The sequence below is a fragment of the Trachurus japonicus genome, chromosome 20 (assembly GCF_045865225.1).
Source record: "Trachurus japonicus isolate A0001 chromosome 20, Traja_1.0".
NCBI classification, from domain to species: domain Eukaryota; kingdom Metazoa; phylum Chordata; class Actinopteri; order Carangiformes; family Carangidae; genus Trachurus; species Trachurus japonicus.
Window position 1 is genome coordinate 7,223,010 of NC_140926.1, and position 19,230 is coordinate 7,242,239.

The 19,230-nt window shown below is 40.5% G+C and overlaps 1 protein-coding gene and 1 long non-coding RNA gene across 3 annotated transcripts in view; one reads left to right on the top strand and one right to left on the bottom strand.

The window, feature by feature from the left end:
* LOC146966315 (uncharacterized) overlaps positions 1-19,230 on the top strand; it is a 96,596-nt gene that overhangs the window by 21,035 nt on the left and 56,331 nt on the right. The gene's annotated exons all lie outside the window — the stretch shown is intronic.
* LOC146966316 (uncharacterized) lies at positions 14,172-17,056 on the bottom strand. The gene is made up of 2 exons (XM_085763156.1): positions 14,678-17,056; positions 14,172-14,511 (listed from the first exon to the last, which is right to left on the bottom strand). The coding sequence occupies exon 1, from the start codon at positions 16,747-16,749 to the stop codon at positions 14,878-14,880; it is 1,872 nt and encodes a 623-aa protein (XP_085619282.1). The 5' UTR covers positions 16,750-17,056; the 3' UTR covers positions 14,172-14,511; positions 14,678-14,877.

Consider the following 19,230-nt stretch of genomic DNA (forward strand, 5'->3'; position numbering starts at 1 on the left):
CAGGAGAGGAGAGGCACCAGGAGAACATGCAAACTCCTCACAGAAAGTTAGTTGGCAAACTAACCAAGCTTCAAACTTAACTAAGTGAGAAGAAAGTTTAGTTTAGTTTAGTTAGGTCTGCTGCACTCATAAATATAACACAACCATTAGCTCTCCCATGTCCTCGCTTTTTTAAAAATATCACACGGTAGCACATTTAACAGCATCTTTAACTTCCTTCATTGCCCATCATGAAAGGATTTTCCACTGTATCTCTCCTTCTATGTAATTAACATTAAAATTATTCATCTGATACTCATCAGATTGCCGACAACCAGTGGTTATGTCAGGCACTGTTCTAAAAAAGATGGCAGAGGGGCTCAATTACCTCCAGCTGAACAAAACCACTGTCCCCAGTGCTTGATGCGTGGCCTAATACCACATGATTTGATTATTCTGCACAAGCAAACACATGCAAATTGCATTTCAGTTTGAAGTTGTTAATTTCTAAATGTGTTGGTTGAGTGTAAGAATATGTCAGAGATATCCTGCCAGGTATTCATGGGGATTTCAAATCAAAAGATGGAAGAAAAGTTCAAAACCATTTTTTTTTATCCACAGGAAAGATATTCCATAAAGGATAAAAAAAAAGAAAAAGAAAATGCCCACCCAACCTGCTTTCTTTGTACTTTCCCCCTTAAATAAAAGAGAGCCAGCCAGGGTTAACCTTGGAGGTCGTTTTACAAAGTGAAGGGGGATAAAACATGGGCCGACCTGGTTGTTCACTCTGCCATCCAAGCCTTTGTTTTTCTCACAGTGTGGATGGCCATCTGTCAACCTTACCTGGAGAGAGGCAATGATTTTTGCTCGCCTGAGTGAACACCCAGCAAAGCAATATTTCACATGTTAGCACTGAAAAAAGATCCATCTCAGGGGATTTTTCTTACTGGAGTGATGTGGCGGTGTACATCAAGAGCGATAGTACAGCCTCGGTGATGGAGCTCCAGCGAGTTGGGTTAACAGGAACACCAAACCATGCCGCTGGGTTTCTAAAATCCTACCCACCATCTGCCTCAACTATACAATGTGTTTGGCACAACACAAAAACAAAACCCTCTGTTAGCATTTAGCTCGAAGCTTTATTCTATTGAAGTGACTCCTCACAGAGCCGTTAGCATAGCTGCAGACTCTTCATCCTGTTAAATGTGAAGTAAAGTGATGTAGTCAGTTGGCAATGTCATTATCTGACAACCCAAGTCAACTTTAATTACACAGTTTAAAAGCACAGACTTGTCTGAGGTGCTACTATGATCTGTGCAGGGTATGAGCCCAGCAGTACTCAGATCCTTGGTTTGGATAATGACTCATCCAGAACAACATTAATAACAATAATTTAATGGATTTCAGACACATTTTCAGAAAGATTGAATAAACCAGTGGTATTTTCATGACATTTACTGTCATAAACAAATCAGAAATTAATTTATCATGGATAAAAATCCATCATTTCAGTAACCTGCAAACTCTCATGTCGATGGAGCGAGGACATGGCGACATCAGCCACCATGTTTACGCAAAGCAAGCACTGAGTTGCTGATGCTTTTTTAACCTTGACCAAAATTAAGTCTTTGGCATCAGTAGTTGATACAATTTGTATCATTATGGAGATAAGTTTACTTTTTATCATTTCTTAAATCAATCCACTACGTGTGGAAGTGAATTCTGAATGATAGTGTTCAACCTGAAGAGTCGGCAAAAGTGAGTGCAGAGATTTTTAATATCCCACCTCACTGTGCATGAAGTCGACATTAACCCAGTCCCCTCCTTCATCCATCTCTCCTGCTTTAACTTCCTGACTTTATGTGAACCCCCGATATTAGAGACAGAAATCACAGGTATGCAAAGTGTTGTAATCAGTTTTATGAGGTAGAAAGTCCCTCAAAGTGACCAGCACGCAGTAACACCTACCAAAACAATGTGTCATTACGTCTCAGCCATTAGCTCTCAAGCCTGGGGCATCATTTGTCAGATCTCAACTTCTTTTCAAGGTCGCGGTCTACAGTGGGGCTATAACTCAACGATCATCTAATTAGGGAGGCCAATGATCATTTGAAAGGAGTAATGAAGTATAGAAAATGCCTACGTCAGACCTTATTAGTGCCAAGCAGGACACTTTTAGAAGTGATGAGCCATTAGCCAAAAGGATACAACCAAATGAACAACTAATTAGCATCTCAAAGGAAACTTAAATTGGTTAATAATTATTGAAACATCTCCAAGAACAAATATTGTCACCCATCCAGTCATGCAACAAGCGGACGGTGGAAGTGGTAACATTTTGGTGTGGCATTATTCAGATTGGTAATTAATCTCACTAATGCGCATGTAGATGAGCTCCAATTAGGATGCATTTTGTAAATATATTTTAATGAAGCAAATTTTAATTGATAAACATTTTAGCATACAAAAATGGGAAAAAAAACAGCTTATTGATACATGAGCTTGTGAACAGGGAAAATCTGCCTGAGCAAAACAAGGAGAAAGTCGATGGAAATCCAACTTCCAGTTGTTCAGCCTCGTCAAATTGCCTCCATATAACAGCCGTTCCTTCCACAGGCATGTAATTGTGTTGCTGTCATACATTCCCTCTTCCCCCGCCGTATGAAGCTTTGGATTCTGGGTCTTTATCTAATTTATGCATCTCGTGAAAGTAGAAGTCTGAATTTATTGGCGCTGGGCTAATGGCATTCATTAACCTTCGCAACAGTGAAATGTTTGATTGGAATATGGCATTTCCTCCTTCAAAGGGATGTTTCATTCCCTTTGCAATTCAAATACTTCAAATAAGTCATTAAATGCTATTTTACTTCAAACGTCCAGTTTATGTATGGTAATAACTATACCTCATCACGCTCAACGTGCACAATCACCACCCGTACGGAGATGGACATGCGTCGTGCACGTGGGCAGACGGGGTGAAATGTGTTTAAACTGGGTCAGAAACGCAGGAAGTTTACATCCGACACTCACTGTGCTCTGTTTGAATAGCAGGGCTTGATTAGAAACAATGCATCTGGAGACATAATTGTGTCTTATCATTAGGCTGATCTCTGACTAATTATAGCTTATAATTAATGAGCTGTGATTATGAGACTAATTATGAATTCCAAGTTAAAGTTTGCGTGATGTTAAAACATTAAGGAAATAAATTAAAAGAGTTGACTTTGACTTTTTAAAGTAAAAGAGCACATCTGTTTTCTGTTCACAGCTGATATACTGATCCCCATCATGTCTCAGGCTTCAGTGGGCTGATGAAACTTTACATGTGATCTGCTTTGCGTCCAGATTTTTGGATCCTCAGAAGCTGTTGCCTTGGCTCCAACTAGTCTTTCGCGATCTATATTAAATGGATATAAAGTAATTTACAGTATTACATGTCTTAGAAATAATAATGATCCTAATATTCAATGTTATTTAATGTTCACTGGAACATTTTTACCTAGACATTTCAAAACAACACATTTTAGAGCTGTAATTGCAATACTGTGAAACCGTGATATTTTTGCTTAACGTTATCATACCGTCAGAATCTCATACTAGCCCATGCCTAATACATATTAATAAAATTTAATGGCCATATTTAGAGGTTCCTCGGTTAATTTTTCTCCAGTTTAGTTAAACGAATTTAATGTATGGCAAATATGTTTTGACACAGATCACAGGAAGGTCATCTTTATTGCTGTCATGAAACACCTGCTGTCACTGTCACATCATGTAATGTTAGTGGATGTGTTGCAGCTGTTGTGGGGTATACAGTAGACAGTGTGTTTCACTCAAAGCCTTTTCTGCCTGTTCTCCTAAGAATAGTCAACTCTCCATTAGGTCTCTGACCGGTGTGATGAGGAAGTGTTTCATTCAAGGGCGTTTTGGTCACGGAGTGATCCATGCCACATCCCAAGCGGCCGATTGCCTCCAAAGTTATCCAAAATGTCCGGCTCTGTGTAATGATTTTTCCAGACAGCTGACTGGCCCGGTTCACTCACGTCACTCCACAGATTTCACCTGATAATACGCTTAGACACAGTGGCTGATCACATTCACATGACCTTGCTGCACTGGATAACTCAGGAGAGGAGAGGAAGAAAACATTTCTGCTTATCTGCTCCATTTGCTGGAAGAGGAGTGATTCTCCAACACTCACTGCCAGCGTCGACCACCGATGACTTTGAACCTTTTTGTTTCACTTGGGCCATGCAGAGCATATTGGGGGTTGCTGGAATCGTGCACACAAACTCTTCAGATACAATTAGCCTTTACGAATTGAATAAACATGTGAACTCTCTGAAGGATGCGACGGATTCATCTGCCTTGTTTTGCACAGTGTTGTCACATTTTTGTTGTTTTGTTACACTAATTGCATTTGTCATTGAACGCTGCCTAAATCAGGCAGTTGCAGCACTTAATGAGATGCTGATTAGAGATTCTGAAATTCACTCACCACTGATTTTGTGTTATTTTAGCAGAAAAATGAGGATAATTTTCTCTAATGCCACTTGTTAAGGTAATTACTCTGTAATTGCCTTATCAAGGTGTCATAGAAGAGTCAAGGCAAAAAATATCACTACCCCTCAGGGGCACTTTGTCACTCTCCATTTAGCTTTTATTCTGTTAAACGCAGCCCCAACACGCTGGCACTACTTTGGCAGATTGAATGAGTAAAAGAGTTTGTGTGGCATCTGTGAATATTACTTTGCCCATATCCATGGGCGACACACATGGTGGCACAGAAACGAGACCTGCTGAATATAAATATAGAGCAGAACAGAAAACACCACAAGAAAAAGCAGCAACGGTTTGAAAGGGATCACATTTAAACATCAGATACTTTAAACTGTTCCCATGGGATACATTTTTTAAATGGAAACCCTGCATAATTGAATTAATTAAAACTGTAGCAATCACTTAAAAAGTCAAGTTGTAAATAGTAAAAAAAAACAAAATGTGATATGTGAACCACAGTGCTTCCTGTGGAGATTGCTATTGGTTTATCTTGCCATGTAATTTTTTCCTGTGATTGAAAACAAAGAGATGAACAAATAGTGAGATCTTTAGGAATCCAACCCTGACTAGCAGGTCTTGCTTGATACCACTGCAGCAGCAAACTCCTCTGAATCAACTAGAATGCAGCCTCATCAGCAATCACTTCAAAAACAGGAAACTTTCTTCTTCGAACAGCATTATTTAAAGGTGGCCATGATGCTGAATTAGTTTTCCACATGCCAAGGAGACCTACAACCCACAATGTCGTGATTAGAGAGGAAAGCTCAGACAATAACCTGCTGATTGTGGCTGTAGCTATAGTTGCTCAAATGGTTCTTTTTTCTGCAGTGCTACTGTACAGTATGTAGTTCTTCTTTATTATTACATGTGAGATTTTTGCTTGATGATTGATAATAATTTTGGACCGTGCATAACAAGAATACACAATCACCCACTCCATAATTTAATGACCCGTGGGTATATATTTTTGAGTTACGTAGCTAAAATGGGCTTTTTTATTATTATTATTGGTCACAGTACCGGTCGTATGTGTTCCTGTAACTGTGTCCTCATGTTGACTGATTGGTATAAAGTTGTAAAAGTGCTAAGTGTATGCAGGTGTCCGTTTCTACATAGAGAGCAGGAGTAGAGAAGAATCTTTCTCGAACCAATTCGTCTTCAGGAAGAATCACAATAGTAATTGCATTAAAAAATGGATGATCAAAATTAAAGTTGCAGAAGCCAAAATATCTAGGTTACCTTCCTACATGTCCCATAATGCACCTTAATCTTTCATTCAACCCCTTTCTTCCTTCTCGTTGCAGCTGTGTCCAACTGATATGGGTTTCTGGAGCCAATACAAATTCTGATAATAACCAATTGGCCGATAATTCCTCATGTTTACATAGGCACACATTTAATTGGTTTGCAATTATCCTCCAAAGTTTGAAGGCCATTAAATGTCATGTTTAGTTTAGTAGAAAATAAAACAGTTCAATACAAAAAAAATTAAATAATGCAACTCTTGAATGTTTAAAATTGAGCAGCAGCGTTGGATGAGAAGATGCATCAGAATAATAACAAATGTGTCACGTAAAATGCACACAGAAGGGCTTTAATTTAACACAGTAAATACTTTCTACCCTCTGACAGTCTGTTTCCTGTTCCTCGGTCATGATCAGGTTCGGTCAATGATGATCTGTAGATGTTTAGATTTGGCTTTGCTGTTAAACCCAATGGTTTCAGCGCTAACCGCAGACGGCTTTGACCCGTTTATGTCCGGGTCTGTCTTTGGCAAACTTTGTTTTAAGTGGTTGCATCCTCCAGAGGACAGCATCATCTCCAACATGTTGCAATGTCAGAGGACTGTTTTGACTGACCCGTCCAACTGGTGTGGATGCTAACAATAACCACAACAGAACCGCCTGTCACAGTTTCCGCCAGGCCTGGATTTTGCCCTCGGACCTGTCTAGCCTACTTTCACAAGAGCAAAGGCTGTCTGTCATAATGTGTTACAGTGAATGATGGCTTTACTGTGTTTTTTTTTGTTTTTTTTTAACGCTGCAACATTGGAGGAGCTCTTTTTCTCCAACTTAAAGGACCCCTTCATGTGACTAAACAAGGGTTGTGTTTGACTTGCAGTGCACAGTCTGTGCTCATCTATGCAGCCTAAGCTCTATTTCTCTCAACTATAAATAACCAAAAACGCTCCCTAATGGAGTAATTTACACACACCCTGCCAAAGCCATTGACAGGACTCTCTCCTATGGCAAATGTCTGGCATTTAGCAAATCGATGACATGAGTTATGAAGAGGAGCCGGGGCCTTGCTGCCTCTCCATTCTTCTCAATAACAAAAGAGGAAGTGCATTAAAAACTAGCATTGATGGGTTGTTGGGAGTTGCAGTCAATGAGCACTCAGAGTTTAAAATTAAAAGGCTCTTAGGGTGAAAATTGTTTTCTCTGGTCATCCGTCATGTTGTGAAGGGTCTTTTTCATGGTGATTAATTAGAAACTAAAAGGGTAAAAGGAGGAAAGGAGGGGGTTAGAAATCCAGCTGTTATAAAGTCCTGGTGTACTTATCCTGCCCAGTTGTGAGCTAATGACACCAGCTTTCGCCTTGACTAAGTGTTATTGCTGCAGTCCATAATTTCATCTTGAAAATGGGCAAGGGAGTGGATCTTCCTTATAGTAATTGAGTATTGATTTGAAAATAAACAGCAGCGAAACTCCCACCCGACTGACAGACCCATCTTTCGGATGGAATCGACAATAAATGGGCCCCTGGTTGGAGGGAAAGTTATGGATCAGGATGATACAGTCAAGCGCGCCTTTTCCCCCTGCGATCTCTCTTCCAATATATATTGGATTTTAGATAACCCATTTACGAGCCCTGTCATCTAAAACCTATAGTTTTGAGCAGGCAGATGATAAGTTAAGGCTGAGACTGTGCAGGGATCTCTGCTGCTTACACTTCTGTGCAATCCCTGATGTATTTTTTATTGTACGTATCACACAGGAAATGGTATACCGCGGTGCAAAACTGGGATGAAAACTACAACCTGACTAAAATGAAATGAGATTCTGAGGCACTGTTAAGCAAATGTTTGATGTCAAACATAATGTATGCTCTCATAAATGCAAAGTACATCTGTCTAGCTCTGGGCAAATACCTTTATCTGAGTGTGAGGGGGAGAGAGTGGTAATGGTTCAACAGCTCAGTGAATCGACATAATATGAGGAGTCTAACACTTATGTCAGGCCGGCCGTTAACCTCTGCATAATCACTGTTGAACTATGTTCACACGCCCAACACCCACCCTCCATCCCCCCGCCCCCGGAGCTCCTCGCTCTGCGCTAACGACATACAAATGTGCTATTCATTTTCATTAGCCCCCACTTCACTTTTGATTCCGGGGAAACAGTGGAGCTGCGTTAGGGAGGAAGTGGACGTGGAGGAGTAGTAGGAGCACGCTGCTGCTCTGCCAAATGACCTCTAGGTTTCCCATCAAGCTGCAGGACAGATTAACAGAGAGATTTGAGGTTCAGTTAACTCGACCGGCCGCCCTCAGAGCGCCGGAGGTGATGTCAAAACCTGGTCACCACCTGATACTGTATTGTCATTCACACCCTAATGACTCCTGATTATCATTCACATGCTAATGCTTCATTTGTTATCGGTGTGACCCGCGTCGGGAGCATTATGAACGTTATCTATATTTATCTTGTCAATTATTGATTGCCTCTTCCCACCGCACGTCATTATTAATTTGACGTGCTGTGTCAAACTCACTGTTAATCATATTTAAACAGATATGGGGAGATAAAAATCAATTTTCCATTATCCTTGAGCTTTTTTTTTCTCTTCTTCTTCATATCCATCCGGCACTGCGGAGGGGACTTGAGAGATCGGCTATGCATGACTAAGCAGATCCAGAGCCCTGCAGAGTAAATAATCATCTAATTTGAGTTTAATGGGAAAGCAGTCAAAAGATGGAAGTGGTGTCTTGAGTTCTTCTCAATGTAAGATTATATAACATAATGTAATTTTCATATGAGTCACTGATCTGCTGTTATATTTACCCAGGTCCCACCACTTGATGTGTGCTGCCTCGGTTTCCATGTTCCAGACAATCATGAATCATGATGGAGACATTATCTCTAGTATCAACACTTAATGATATTGCAATTACACAATATCTTAAATTGAAGCAGTACGACGCCACGTTAAGGCGCCGCATGCTAGGCCTTTTCAGAAACAGAAACAAAACAAGCTTAGTTTAGCTCTTTTCTCTCCTGACAAAAGCAGGTCAGAGAGACAAGAAGCCCAAAGAGCTATTACCCAGTGGAAGGTAATGGCGCGAGGTGCAGGAGGATACAGATAATGGGGTTGAAGGATTCTGGCATGGCGAGATTCATGTACAGACAAGACCCCTTTGATGCAGTGACATTGGAGAGCCCATAAAAGCCATAGTATAAAATACAGAGGCGTTACTGCGAGCTAATAGGATCCTCGGCTTTTTGGAGGCAGATTTAGCATAGCCTGACATGGGAGACACAGAAACACTAATTGGATACACCTACCTGAGTTCAATAAATGAAGGCAGGGGGATCCATCAGAGCAGACGAGAGTTCAGGCTGAGGTAGGCCGAGGAACTGGGAAGAAATGTTGGGAGTAGCGCTGAACCTGCTGCACACGTTAGCAGCAGATTATGATGATGCACCATTGACAAAATAGATGTCCCATAAATCCATAAAGTAAGTTTTTATTTTTACTCTATATGCCCCCTTTACTTTTTACACATTGTACTGTGCAGGTGTCAGCTCCATTGTGAAGTATACTTGTGGTGTCGTTGTTTAAAAGTATCATTCAAGACTAATTTAATACTTTGACTTGTAATAGGTTCAATTTAGTTAATTGTTGTGTTGTTTCTTTTCACATTTTTAAGATTTAAGTTTATGATTTGACTTTCACCACCTCTGCAAAAACTGACTTAATATTGAACAAACCTGTTAAATGTTTTTCAGGGCAAATTAGAAGTTAAAATTGCAAAATCACAAAATTACACACTGTCACTACAACATTTCCCTTGTAAAGCAGTGATACAATATTTGTCTAACCTTAATTAAGACCAAATCTTTCCTGTTCGCTCGTCCAGACTTTTACTCGGTCTAAAAATGACACTTGAATATTATAGCTTCCATATCTCATGTTAACCCAAGTCCTTAAAGCTTTGATTAGTTGTTTGATTAATTGCTAACATAAAAATATTAATTGCGGTAGCTTTGAGGACCGATGTCTGCAGTAAGTCAACTCTCACGATTTTCCTGATTTATGTCTCAACTTGACTCTCAGCCTCACATTTCCAGAACTTATCACGACTTGAACGGTGTTTGTTGAGCTCAAAAGGATTAGTATGTGACTTGTTCCTCAAAACGAGCAGTTCACAGAACGAACTCATTATTGGGGAATCAGACTGCTTGTTAACTTCAGAAATCCTTCACATACACCTGCTTAAAGTAATGAGTCTTCACCGAGGAACAACAGACGGAGATTTACACCTACAAATCCACAGCTTCTCACAACACTAATGCCATAAGACTGGTGGTTTACAGTAGGTGGCTTTGTGTGTGGATTCCCTAATGAAGGATCGACAAACCCCGATCCTCTAGTGCAGGTAAAGCTCTGTCCCAGGCCTTTTTACAACTGATACATGTATGATTTATTTCACACGCAGGTTTGATTGTAGCCGTCTGCATCCAGCCAGACACTATTTAGCGATGCTGTCAGAAAAGCTCTTTAGACGGACTAATCTTTGGCCCGCTGACAGCTGTGTCCTCTTCCAAAATGAACACAAATTCCCTCAGCCCAGCTTCTCCTCCGGCTCAGATCAATATGGCTCTGATACGGCAGGACGTCTTCCAGGAGCTGCAGGGCATGAGCACGGGCTCTGACATATCATGATTTGGGCTTTAATTGCTTGGCAAGTGCAGCTGACTCAAACACATGTATAAATGTGGGTGCAGGTGTGTTTGTAAATGCAAGGATGTGTGTGCCTCCAAGCCAGTTTCTTTTTCTTTTTTTTAAAGTGAACTCGGTGTAGTAACCAAAGCTTCTGTGTGGAAGTCATATGCACCAACCCACGTGTACAATACTGTAAACACTATACCCTCTCCAAACAAAATTTGATCAGCTCAGCATACTTCAATTAATGTGTAAGATGCATCTTAGTATTGTAGCTTAATTCTTTTTGTTTATTTTATTTGCACATTATATAGCCTACATAAAAACAATTAAAGTAATGAAATTAAACATTGTGCGGGAGAGGTGGAAGCCAAAAAAAGGCTTATGAACAACAATGGTTGTCTTCAAAGTCAAAAAAGATGATAATACAGAAATTCATAACATTAAAAATAAGAGATTTTCTTTCTTCTTCTTTTTTTTTTAGCCTTTTTTCCTTACAAACTGAAAGATAAAGATTGATAGCTTTATTTATATCGAGGTCAGTAGTTTAGTCCAGTGCTTCCCAACCAAGAGGTCACGGCCCCTTTTGAATAAAGTATAAAGAAAAACAAATCTGTGTAGGAAGAGGAGTTTGCGGTGAGTCAACAAAACAGAATATGGCCTGGAGAGAAATTTAAGATTTGTATTTTTTTTGTGTGAATACTGGATGTTTTACTTTTACTTGTGACGAGTGGAACCATGTCTTGAAACTACAAACCATACAGGTCCTCAATTACAACATTTGGAAATGATTGTTGATGCAATATAACCGTTTAAGTTCAGGCTACAATATGAGGATACATTTTGATTGTTCAATTTAGTGTAATGGCCTGACCAAAGGAGCCAAGAGCACATGGACCCCTGTAATGATACCATCGTAGAGAGCCAAAAAAGACGCTAAGATGGACAGATTTCCCTGTCCAATGTTGTTGCATTGACAAATGCGATCTGCATTATTATTGTGTATGTAAGTGTGATAGCTTGATCTCACCTACTGGACCAAGAAAACCTCTTAGCTGTTCATAACACAACCATCTGCTGCCTGCTGGCAAATCCAAACAGCCCTTCTGCAGACAGGTCCGCCTTCGAATGGAAACTCAGCACATGCAAAAACTACACACTCTTACTGTATGATGTTGATAGAGTCTATAAATACCACTGGTACTCCATGTTCTCCCCGTGGTCCTGAGTGAGGACATACTCAGTCCTCCTGAGCCCCAGCACATATGATCCTTCACAGCAGACACATATTCAATTTCTTATCTTCCTGGCACGCTGCAGGACGCTGGCTTGCATGGTGGAATGGGAAATAAATGACACGGGAGGGGAGTGAGCTCGTCGCCCTTGCGGCCCACAGGCCTTCACATTAATAGCTTTTAACATGGGGATCAATAATGTTAAGTTGTGATTAAATAGATTATTACATTCAAAATTAGCCACCCCAGGGGCCAACATGTGTTTATGGAATAAAACCAAAACAAAGCTGCTTCGCCCTCTCAGTCTGGGAAGGAGAGATTGCAGCTGAGGTTTCTGACTCTGCCAGTTGTTTGCTTTAAAGGTAAATCACAGAATCCTCTGCGAACATTTAGTTTTTGGTCTTTACCAGGGATGTCACGATTACTTGTTTTCACAATTAATCCTGGTATTGTAATTCCACAATTAATTAATCGTAAACATTTCTCAATAGCGACACTTTCCAAAAAAGATTTTTTCGTAACCATATTGACGGATCAGTGCAACTCGCATGGAAGGAAAACAAACGTAACATTGTAGGCACTGAAATGTTAGTGTGTCATTAGTAATTAGAAAAAATGATTAAAATAAACTTAAACATTTGGTAAAGATGACAAATAATCACTGAAATTTTCCCTGGGGGATTAATAAATGGTCCTATTTTAATAGATACTTAATATTTTGTGTATATAATTAGAAATGCAATTACATTTAGATTATAATTGATTTTTACACATTAATAGTGTTGTGAAATTAATTAATGCATAATAATACTGATAATCGTTACCGGGATTATTTCGCTGACAATAATCGTACCAAGTAAATCTATAATCGTGACATCCCTTGTCTTTACTGAAACGTGTCTGTTTTCTGCCGAGCAGCTCATGGAAAGTTGCGGATTTTTCTCTAAAAACAATTTCCTGCTGCGGCTGAAAGCGTCATCCTCATTTAGTTTTCTGATACCATCTGGACCTTTTGCTTGATTTAGTGGGTTATTCCCCTAACGTTTAATATATCACAGTGGGATTTCACACTGTGGTGCTTGTTATGTATGACCCTAGCACACGCTTGTACTTGTTTCACATAGACGGACTTTACTTATCACATCATGCAGGTTGTTTTCATTGGAGCCATTTGTGCTTTGTTTTGCCAGTAGACCTTGAGTAGAACATGGCTCCATGGCTTCAAAACTAAAACCAAATTTGTTTTACAGGGCTAATCCATTTCTGACTGCTCTGCTTATTCTTCCAGCATAATAGGACCCTGAGTCCCTTTCTTTTCTGTGTGCGAGTGTGGTTATAAGTGTGTGTGTATGTCAGGGAGAGAGAGAGAGAGAAAGAGCTTCTACCCCACAGCCTTTGCCAAATCCATTTGACTTCACACACAGAAGTTCATTTATTAAATCTTTAATAGTTCCTTTTATTATGTATGCTTATAAAGATCCTAATAGAGATGTAAGGTAATGGAATTCTGCTTTCTTAAAAAGCTAATGAATCTCCATAACTTTCGTTTCAAAGAAAACCTGTTCCAATTGAGTCTGATGTTTTATTCACATGTAACTGGCCATTCGCCTTAATTACCCAAATATGATTTATCTTATTTCCCCCGCCTTCCAATATGCTCATATTAAGACACAGTGGTGTGTTCTTGATGAAAGTAAATTAAGTTGTGTTTTTATTTCCGTTTTTGCTGATAAAGTGACTTCGACTGCAGGTGATACTTTCCTATCTGATCAAGCCTCCTCTCTGAAGGCCTGAATTGAAGGAATGGCTTCAATTTCATGTATGCTGGAAGTGGAGGGGAAGTGGTGTGGCATAATGGGAAGTTTTCATAGAGGAGAGAGTTGGTGTGCTGATAAGTGGCAGATAGAGGTTTTACACTTGGCCGGAGCATATCGGTAATAGCTCCTGGAGCGGCGGTGTATTGACTCCAGTGGAGGAGATGCAGGAGCGGAGAGAAGAAACATTTCTGTTTGCGGTTTGAAGAGGGTGACGCCCAGCTCTGGAAGAGTGCAGGTCTACAGGGAAGAGTATCTGCCATGGAACAGATGTCCTGGTCACAGAGGCTGAGGGAGCAATCACACCTCCCATTTTTCTTTTCTTTTTCGGGCAGGTGGAGTATGTTGAGTGAGTGGGAAAATCGACTCTGGTGCCTTACTAGATTAATGTAGGCTATGTACATATACAGCACAAGGTTAGACAATTAATCGCATTTTAATCATGGTTTGCCATTTTGGATCTAAACAGTCTCAAAACGTATATAATTTAAGGACAATAATTTTTTGTCATTTTCCTAGACTATTGGGATTTTATTCTGAAAGACAGTCTTTCTACACATGTCAGTTAATTCACAAAATTAGCTCCTGATTCATAAAATGTTCAGGTTGGTGGCACAATCAAGAACCCCCCCCCCAAAAAAACAAAAACAAAAAAACAACAACAAACAATCTAATCAAATAAATAATTGTGTTCAATATTGGCCAAAATAATTGTGATGAAGATTTTCGCCATAATTATCCAGTCCTAATACACCAATACGCCACCAAACAAAAAAAGGAATTGACGGAAGACATGCGGCGGTGGTGTGCGGCCCGCCACTCCTAAATGAATGTAGAGGAAACACTGCTGTATATTTCATCTTCTCCCTCCGTGGTTGTCGCACTCGCAGCCTTTTGCTCCGCCATTGTTTTTTGAAGTTCAATGTCAAAGCCCTAAAAGGAACCAGGAATTTTTTTTTTTTTTCAATCTTTTGAATATACTGTATATTTCTCAAGTGGGCGAACCGGAGTACCCGGAGAAAACCCAATCTCAAAACATTCATCTTGAAGGAAAGCCTCTTTCCTTCTGGTATAGGATTCTCTCCTATACCAGAAGGAAAGAGGCTTTCCTTCAAGATTAGCTTAGATGTAGTCCTAAAATCGAACTAATTTTTTTTTCAGTCTTTTATCAAAGATAAAGTAGGCAAACCGGAGCACCCGGAGAAAACCCAATCTCAAAAGTTGCATCTTGAAAGAAAGCAGTTCTAGGTTCCAGGATGTTGTGCTTCAAGTCAGGTTGAGAACCTCATACTGGTCTCCATCAAGATGAATGCTTCATGTGGTAGGGGGAAGGGTCGATGGTGGGACTAATCAACTCTGTTGCCCCTGGTGCCCCACCTAAAGGGCATGGTGAAAGCTCTCCCCAGTCTTGAGAAAAACCTGGCAACTTTGGACTTCTTTTTGGGTTGACTGGCAGCATTCAGATGAATGTTGAGTGATTTCAAAAGAGCATCATCAAAAGATGTGCCATGAGATGCTGTTGCAGCCTTCAGTAGTTCTTCTGGAGAGCTAAACACCCTGTGAATGTCTTTAAATGTGGCCTCTTGGACTGTTTTCATCTTGTTCATGTTATTTTTGGAGACAGACCCATTGGGGCTGATCCCTTCCCGTGCCAGCTTTGACAGCCGGTCGGTAATGTCGTTGATGTTTTTATTCTGTGGGGATTCTTCTGGTGATCCTTTAGTAATGACCCTTGCGAGAAGAGCAGTCATGACGTTATTGGCCGTTCCCTTTGGTAAAGGAGGGAAGCTTAGCTTTCTCTCTAGCTTTCGCTCTGACCGTGCCTCTTCCAGGACGTAATTGCCATTAGGTCTGAAGTAAGCAATCATGGGTGACTCAACCTTTTGCCTCTGAGCAAACCTTTGATGGGTCAGATAACTAGGTTCGTGGAAGGGAAAGGTCTTATCATAATCATCAAAGATGGTTGTCTGACTTGTATCAGGAGGTCTTGAAGTCCACCTGTTGCTGACGTGAGGGAACATGTAGTCATTTTCTTCTGGTGTGGTCAACACACTTGTAACCACTTCTTGATTTCCCATTTGGATATTGTGTAGTCTCTTTGAAAGCTTCTTGGGGGTGACAGATTCGGCAAGATGTGTGTCTGAAACCACAGGAATTTGAAATGTCTGGCCATCCGTTAACTGTGTGTTTGTTTCATCGACTCGGTCTTCTGGAAGCTTCATGATCTCGCCACTGGTCACCGTGTTTTCCAGTGATTTTCTGACGTCCACTGCAGGATCTTCTGTGCTGTTGACTTCAGGGGACGCTGGCTCGATGTGGTCATGTTCTTCTGGGATGGTCAACGTGTTTGCAAGCATGTTTTCGACTTCAGCGAGTGGACAAGACAATTCCTCATTGCAAGATGATGTTTCTGACATGCTCTCTTCTATAGAGAGAGCTGACTTCTGCATGAGTCCTCCCTCAGCATCCTCTGTCATGGCGGTCATAGCTGTGGGAGAAATCCCTGACTGAGTCGAGTCCAGTGGTTTTCTGTCCACTGCAGGATCTTCTGTGCTGTTGACGTTTGGGGACGCTGGCTTGATGCGGTCATTTTCCTCTGGGATGGTCAACGTGTTTGCAAGCATGTTTTCGACTAAAGCGAGTGGACAAGACGTTTCTACATTGCAAGATGATGTTTCTGACATGCTTTCTTCTATAGAGAGAGCTAACTTCTGCATGAGCCCTCCCTCAGCATCCTCTGTCATGGGGGTCATAGAAATCCCTGACCGAGTTGAGTCCAGTGGTTTTCTGTCCACTGCAGGATCTTCTGTGCTGTTGACGTTTGGGGACGCTGGCTTGATGTGGTCATTTTCCTCTGGGATGGTCACATTGTTTACAGGGATGTATTCATCTTCAGTCAGTGGAATAAACAATTCATCATCGCTAAATGATAATTCTGAGCAGCTTTCGTCCAGTTCATCCGGCTCTTCATCACTGCAAGTTGGATTTTCTTTTGAGCTTTCCACCACAGAGACTACTGACTTCTGTGCTAACCTGTATGTGTTACCATCGAGGTCCATTGAAAACTTCCTTGTCACACCACTGGTCACAATATTTTCCAGTGATTTTCTGATGTTCACTGCAACATCTTCTGCCTTGTTTGATTTGTCACGCAAGCTATCAACATCATTTAGCATTGTGCTATCAATCCCCACGGGGATAAGGCTGATTACAACCATTTTGGTTAGACTTTGGTTTTCCCTCGGACAAGACTCTAGACTGCCACTAAATGGGGGCTAAAATTTGAAATTCCCTAAAATTTCAGACAATGCAAGTAAATTTTTCATCTACTTGCACATGTGCAACCAGTAAATTTGCGTTTTTCTGCTTCACATAATATTTAGTAATTGTCACTGCTGTGTTTGAATAAGTCTGATGTGATTCTTACAGTATTTGAATAAAATTTGCTGTGGATTCAGAGTCTGTGCTCCAAGTCCACGTGTCTAGAGCACAAATGAAAATTCCACTGTATAAACAACAAGTATGACATCAGTCTGACATAATCTGACATCATAGTATTTGAAGGTCACAGAGATCAAAGCCAGTTTGTCTGTGACACACACACATGTATCAAGCTTACAAGGCCAGTACCAAAGTGTATGACATCACAATCAGTGATGTCATATTATTAGAATGATGTCATAAAGATCAAAACCAGCTGCATGAATGAGTTATATGACATAATCCATGACATCATAATGTTAGAATGTTGTCATAGCATGACATAGCCTACTGTGTGTTAAATTCAAAATTGTAATGAATGAAAATGATTTACAGGATATTTTGAACTAAACTAATTTTCTCTCCTTTTGTCTACAAACTGAATGACTTTGGTGTTTTATAGTCAAAGGTGTTGAAGATTCCAATAATCCCTCTTCAAGTTTCTAGAGGTTTAAAATGCATAAATTAGTTAATTAAAACTTTCCCACCCACAAAACTGCAACTATTACAGTCAGCACTTCATCTCGAGGCCTTAAGCACACTGTCCAGAAGTGCAGCCATTTGCACTTTTTATAAGCTTTATCCCCACCTAGTTATTCTAAGATCTGCTGCTAAATTTGTCTCTCATTCCCTCTCCCTAAGCTTAAGCCGTCAGCCCAGTAATACAGCTTCAAGAGCACATCTCCTACCAACTTATTTATTTATATACATGTCTGCCTTTGGTTAAGGCCGCCATACTGCCAGGGAGCAGCACAGTGTGAGACGAGGAGGCAGAAATTTTGCGTTACTTCACACTGCTTAAGTCTCCGTGGTATAGCTTATCTGTAAAGCACCCTGTTTGATGCCAGGCAAGGTCATTTTGATAAGTTGAAAATGCAGCCACTGAGGACTTTACTGTATTTGCACATGGTTGCGTACATTTGTCAGCGAGGAATAGAAATAAATTGTTATTTTTGCAGAGTATATTGATTTGAACTTTTTTGAAATATGAATTAATGTGGCATTAATACCTCAGAACGCAGAATAACATTTTACTTGAGCTGTGATCTTGGACTTTGAGTTCAATATTTTGGGGGATATTTCACAGTTTTCAGACATTTTGAATCATTCTTCTCAAGTTGAAATGTTGAGCCTGTGTGTCCCACAAAGCTTTGATGCTGTTTTCTCTTTTTTTTGATGAGTGACAGATCTGTGCAACCTGACACAGAAATGTATTTGTTCCTGTGAGAGCTAACACATTTTTTTTGTGTGTGTGGATGCTTATGACATCATGTAACATTTCTATCTTTGAATACAAATGTTTCTTTGTTCCTCATCTCATGCTGCTCTCCCTCCTGTCAAAAAATTGTGAGGTGATATTTGGGTAACTGCAGGCTGTGAGGTGGAGCACCAGACTCCACCAGAGCGCCTGGAGTCAGCAAACGGGAGGAACGTCACGATGTGTCAGCCGACATCACATCACGTTTGGCTCCCAGCAAGGCGAAGGTCTCCGGCCAAATCAGTTTATATAATAGACAGGATAAAAAACAGCAACCTCAGTCAGATGTGGTCTGTACACTTAGACACAATGGGGGCTGCATGATGTTTTCATGTTTGTCTGGGTGAGAGTGCCCAAATGGATTAAAAAGCACAGGAAAAATAAAACATTCACCCGATCAAGCGACGAAAATCGACTTTTCTTTAAAAAAAGAAATCTAAATCTGATACAGGTCAGATTTTAGAGTTCAGTCGGAGGTGAATCCTGCCCCCTGGAGTCAGGGTGGACTGAAATGATGTCGAACAGGAGAGGGATGCAGGAATCAAATGGGGACAGATGACAAGCAAGGAGGTGTGGTGGCGAGGAACCCGGGGAGCGAGACTCAGGGAAGCAGCGTGTCTTGATGCTTTGTGGCAGGGGACGACTGGAACAATAATTCAGGCCGAGCATTTGACCACAGACCTTCAAGCAAACCGTCAGATCTCTAATATCTGAGTATCTATACTTTTTGGCTGTAGTGCACTCTAGATTTGCATTTCAGAGCTGATCATCAACAGTCCATAGACATGAGCCGGGTTTATCAGCTGTTGAAGGTTTATTTCAGTCAGTAAAACTCATTAAAACGCTAAAGATTATTACCTAAGAAATGATGTTTTACAAGCATCTTAAAATTATAATTGAAATACAGACTACTGTATTTATAGTGTTGTGAAAATCATGTTTGTGTTAACAAACAGCTGAA

What these genes read in the sequence shown, in the direction of transcription:
- LOC146966316 (XM_085763156.1), bottom strand. Translation starts at nt 16,749, where the DNA reads ATGGTTGTAATCAGCCTTATCCCCGTGGGGATTGATAGCACAATGCTA.